Source organism: Plasmodium gaboni, chromosome 14 (genome assembly GCF_001602025.1).
Source record: "Plasmodium gaboni strain SY75 chromosome 14, whole genome shotgun sequence".
Classification (NCBI taxonomy): domain Eukaryota; phylum Apicomplexa; class Aconoidasida; order Haemosporida; family Plasmodiidae; genus Plasmodium; species Plasmodium gaboni.
The window spans coordinates 2740473-2745759 of NC_031494.1; the positions used below are offsets into that span (position 1 = coordinate 2740473).

The 5287-nt window shown below is 17.5% G+C and overlaps 2 protein-coding genes across 2 annotated transcripts; both read right to left on the reverse strand.

Annotated features, from left to right (window-relative positions):
- Nucleotides 1-488: 488 nt before the first annotated feature.
- On the reverse strand, nt 489-848 carry PGSY75_1473000 (hypothetical protein; the record flags this gene model as incomplete). The annotated part of the gene is made up of 1 exon (XM_018788407.1): nt 489-848. One exon carries the CDS (start codon nt 846-848, stop codon nt 489-491), a length of 360 nt encoding a protein of 119 aa, XP_018639779.1.
- Nucleotides 849-1916: 1068 nt separating this feature from the next.
- On the reverse strand, nt 1917-3887 carry PGSY75_1473100 (putative GTPase-activating protein; the record flags this gene model as incomplete). Its single annotated transcript, XM_018788408.1, has 2 exons — nt 1917-2725; nt 2855-3887. 2 exons carry the CDS (start codon nt 3885-3887, stop codon nt 1917-1919), a joined length of 1842 nt encoding a protein of 613 aa, XP_018639780.1.
- Between the last annotated feature and the right edge of the window lie 1400 nt (nt 3888-5287).

Sequence of the window (5287 nt, forward strand, 5' to 3'; positions counted from 1 at the left end):
ATAATATTTTATAAATATATATATATATATATATTTTTTTATATTTATATTTTTTAATATATACATATATATATATATATATATATATATATATGTATATGATTCAATAAATAAGTATTTTTATGATTAAAATATGAATATATAAATATATACATATAATTTTTTTTTTTTTTTTTTTATTTAAAATATCCATATTGTGATATATTTACATATTTGATAATTAGTAGTATTTAAAATATGTATTATCATTAATAATGGCGTATTTTCAATGTGATGAATAAAAAGTTTTGTTTTTACATTTTTATTCATCCAAAAAAAAACAAATAAAAACAAAGAATAAATATAGAGAAACACATAAAGTGTAACAAACTTTTAATAAACACAATTAAATTTAAAAATAATCATAACAGAATGCTGTCTTTTTTTTTTTTTTTTCTTTTTTTTTTTATGTTTAATTTATTATTATTTTTATGACATTTTCTTTTACCTTAATTTAAATGGTTGTTAATAACTTCTTCCTTTTCTATATTGTTGTCTTTCTCTTCCATTTCATTTGTTTTACTGTCTTCTATTAAATCCTCATTACTTGTGAGCTCCTCATTTTTCTTTTCTTTCGATAATATTGATGAAGAGGTTTCTTTTTGTAAATATAAATAGGTTATAATTATGTTATCTTCTTCTGTATTTAAGTTTACATCGGCATAGTTTTCATTTTGCCTTTGTGGTATTAAACTTATAACAATATATAATAAAAGGGAAAAACAAAATGTCATTGTACTTGCAATGAAAGCAATCTTTACAATTAATCTTTTATAACCTTCGTAATCATACATATTTTTATGAAACATTTAAAAGGCAAAAAAATAAAAAGGTAGTATAAAACAATTTTAATTATTTTTTTAATATATATCATAATGTTATATATGGATAGCTGTTAAAAGCGAATTCGCATATAATAAAACCACCTAATTCGAAACCTAAAAACTTTTATGTTCTAATAAAAGAAAAATGAACACAAAAATAAATAAATATATGTATTCCTCCAAAGTAAATAATATTGATAGATTGTCTCATATGTTTAAATATCATCCATTTTATAGTATCATAATATCCATATTATATATTATATATATATTTTTTTTTTCTTTTGGGAGTAATATTTTAGAAGAAAATATTTATAAATAACCTGATTTGTTCATATGAAATGTACAAAAAAAAAAAAAAAAAAAAAAAAAAAAAAAAAAAAAAAATATAAATAAATGGCTAGTTACTAATTTATGAATAAATTATAGACAGGAATGAAATAACAAAAATAAAAAATAAAAAATAAAATAAAATAAAATAAATAGATAAATTGGAAATGTATTTAGTCTATATATATATATATATATATATATGATATAATTTAACATATCAGGTTTTGCTTTTCTCACATTGAATAATCTTTACTTATTAAACAATAACCATTCCAACATTTTGTTTTATCCACATATATAATAACTTACATTTGTTTGTTATATGGTTCATATGAACATAGGAACGTAAACATGTTTCGTTTAATTTTTCGATCATTTTATAACACCATTTATATTTTAAAATAAAATTTTTTTTTTCTTTTTCTTTTTTTTTTTTTTTTTTTTTTTTTTTTTTACGGGTAAAATTTAATTAAATTTGGTACTGTTTAAAAATCAGAGTAATATTTGTTACAGAAACGAATTCGAGTTACATAAAAATGACAAATATAAATAAAAATATTTATATATGTTTATAAATATTTATGTGAACTCTACATATATTTATATATTATTATATCCATATTATCATATATGAGTTTAATATATATATTTGTATATCCTTTCATATTCTCCTAAACGTTTTAATTTTTTTTTTTGTGAACATGGATAAAACAGTTAACCCTAATATATGGAGGGTAAATCATTCGTCTTATCCAATTGTATATTTTCTGATACACTATCATCATATGATTGTTGTATGTTTTTTAGTTCATTATAAATTTCATTCAAATGAAATATATTTTGTTGTAATTCAGTTTTATAATGTTGTTCATTTATCATATTATAGGTATATAAATTGTTTAAATTATGAATAACTTTTAATAGTTTTTTATTTATATAAGCTATATTATTAATTTTATGTATATTTGGTATTATCTTGTTATAAGATAAAATATTGACGTTTGAATGGTGGTTGTTTTTGTCCATATATTCGTTTTTCATATCATTGTTATTATTATAACGACTATTGTTTATGTTATTGTTTACGTTATTGTTTACGTTATTGTTTACGTTATTGTTTACGTTATTGTTCATGTTACTGTTTATATTATGTATATTTAATTCACCAGTTATACTATTATTATTGTTAAACGTTAAATTAAATATATCTTCTTTTTTACTTAAATTATTATTGTGAATTATATTAGGTTCCTCTTTTTTTGTATGTTTTTCTTTTTTCTCATGTCTGTGTTTGATTTTGAAGGACAAGTCGATTAAAATTTTTATATTTTCTACAGGAGGGTATTTAAACAGTCTCTTCAAGCAATAATTTTCATCACTCTCTAATAAGAAGGACCTAATAAATAGTATCATGGAAATAGCAAAATAATCCACGATAGGAAAGATTCTGCATATCATATGAGCTATCTCGATATTATCTCCTTTAAAATCGATATTGAAGTTGGAATCGCAATTTTTAAGATACGAATCTGGAAAAAAATAAAGCATATATATATAAATATAAATAAATAAATAAATATATATATATATATATATATATATATATATATATATATATATTTTCTATTTTAATATATTTTAATTTTTTTTTTTTTTACCTGCAAAAATATTATCCCATAAAATAACTGTATCGTCAATAGGAAATTCTCTACAATAAAAGAGACGTATCCATCTTAGCAAAAATATTTGTGGCTCAATACTTAATGATATTAAATGATTGTATAATAATTTATCCGAATTTTTTAGTAACTTATGAAATATATATGTGCATTTATGTAAAAGAACTGTTTTACATGTATTTTTATTGGTTGAGTTTTTTTTTTCATCCATGGATGTAAATAAATATTTTAATCCCATATTCATAAAATGATCAAATATGATGTATGTATCTGCTTCGATATATTCTTTGTCAAAAAGGTTAGAAAATTCTTTATAAAAGAGTTTGTTTTGGTCTTCATAAAAATCATTATTATTATGAAGGTGTTCACGATAGTTGACAATAAAAAAAATGGCTAGTATTTCATTCATTCCTTGTTTATAAGATATGTCTGGATTTTTTTTTGCCCATATAAATAAAATATTATTTAATATTTCTCTAATTTCTTCATTTTGGAAAATTTTTTTTTCAGAATATGTTCTTAAAATATCTTGTTTGATTTCTTCTTTTAATTCTTGATATTTTTGTTTTAATGTCCATGGGTTTTTATCATCTGATGACAATGGATGGAATATTTGTGGATCTAATTTTTGAATATTTAAGTTAATTGGTTTAATAATATATTCTTCTTTATCTTGTATATATAAATCTCTTTTTTTCTTAATATCTTTAATTAAATCTTCCAAGTTATCTGCTTTATATATACCTAATAGTAAAGGCCAATATATTCTTCTATATAATTTTATATTTTCTATATTATTGATAATATTATTTGCTATAAAACTTAAGGCGCTCTTTTTTTTATCATTGTTTTTTAATATATAATTATTATTTTCATATATATCAGATTTATCTATATCATCATTATTATTATTTGCATATTCTTTAGAGGAAAATAATATGCTCATGAAATTTTTTAAAAAATCCTCAAAATTTAATTCGTACAAGTCTTCAAAAAAATTGTTATCATTCATTGTTTTCAACAAGGAAAAAATTAACAGTTTTTAATCATTTTATTTTAAAGTAAACAAAGAAATATAATGATATATATATATATATATATATATTTATTTATATATTAATGAAGATAAATAATTATCAGATGGAAACATATATATAATTATTATTTATTATATATATATATATATATATATATATATATATATATATATTTATATATAGTATGTGATAAAAAATTAAAAGAAAGATAAAAATATTGAACCTTTATATTTTCCCCCAAATGATAATAATATAAACTGATATAAATATATAAAATAAAATTTATATTATATATAATATCTTTCATATATTATAAATAAATATATATATATATATATATATAATATACTTAACATTTTCGTAGCCTAATTCTTGCCTGCTTTTTAAATTAAAAAATAAAATAAAATAAAAATAAATTAAATTAAATCCAAAATGAAATAAAAAAAAAAAAAAAAAAATTTATTTTTTTATACAAAATCATGCGCACAGTTTTATCTTTTCACTATGAACATATTAAAACATATCAGTTGAAATTATAATTTTTTATTGGAATGGTTTCAATTGTCTTAACGAAAATAGTTACACATATATATAATCATTCTTAGATTTTTATTTTAAATAATTTTTTTTTTTCTTTAAACAAAAAGGAATGGTATATATATATATATATATATATGCTGTAGAAAATGTAGTGTATAAATATATGTATATATTATAATATTATATATATATATATAATATATTTTTTTAAAAAATATATAAATAATTATACATATATATATATATATTATATATATATAGACTAATTTATTCACATATATTAAAAACAAAATCGTTTAGATTTATTTATTTTTATTATTTTATTTTATTTTTTATGTGTGAAGGAAATATACATGGAAAACTATTCATGAAAGATTGAAACTTTTTAAAGTTTTATAATTTCCTATTTTATAAGATAATTATATTTATATTTGAAAATTTTAAGACTTCATATAAGTTTTAGTTATATGAATATATAATCAATATTTTTCAAACCTTTATATATGAAAGAAAAAATACATTTCTTTTTATCCTCTTATTTTTCATACGAAATAAATAATATATATATATTACTTATATATATATATATTACTTATATATATATAATTTAATAAAAGCCTTTCCTTTGAATAATAATATTTATATATATATTACTTTTTTCATTATAATAAATTCTTTGATGAATTACAAAAATATAAAGATTTTCCTTAAAAATACAAACCCAATAAAAAATTATTTATATAATATTATTTTATATTATATCGTTAAAATTTATAATATGATAAAATATATATAAAAATAACATACAATATTAAATATATATATATATATATAT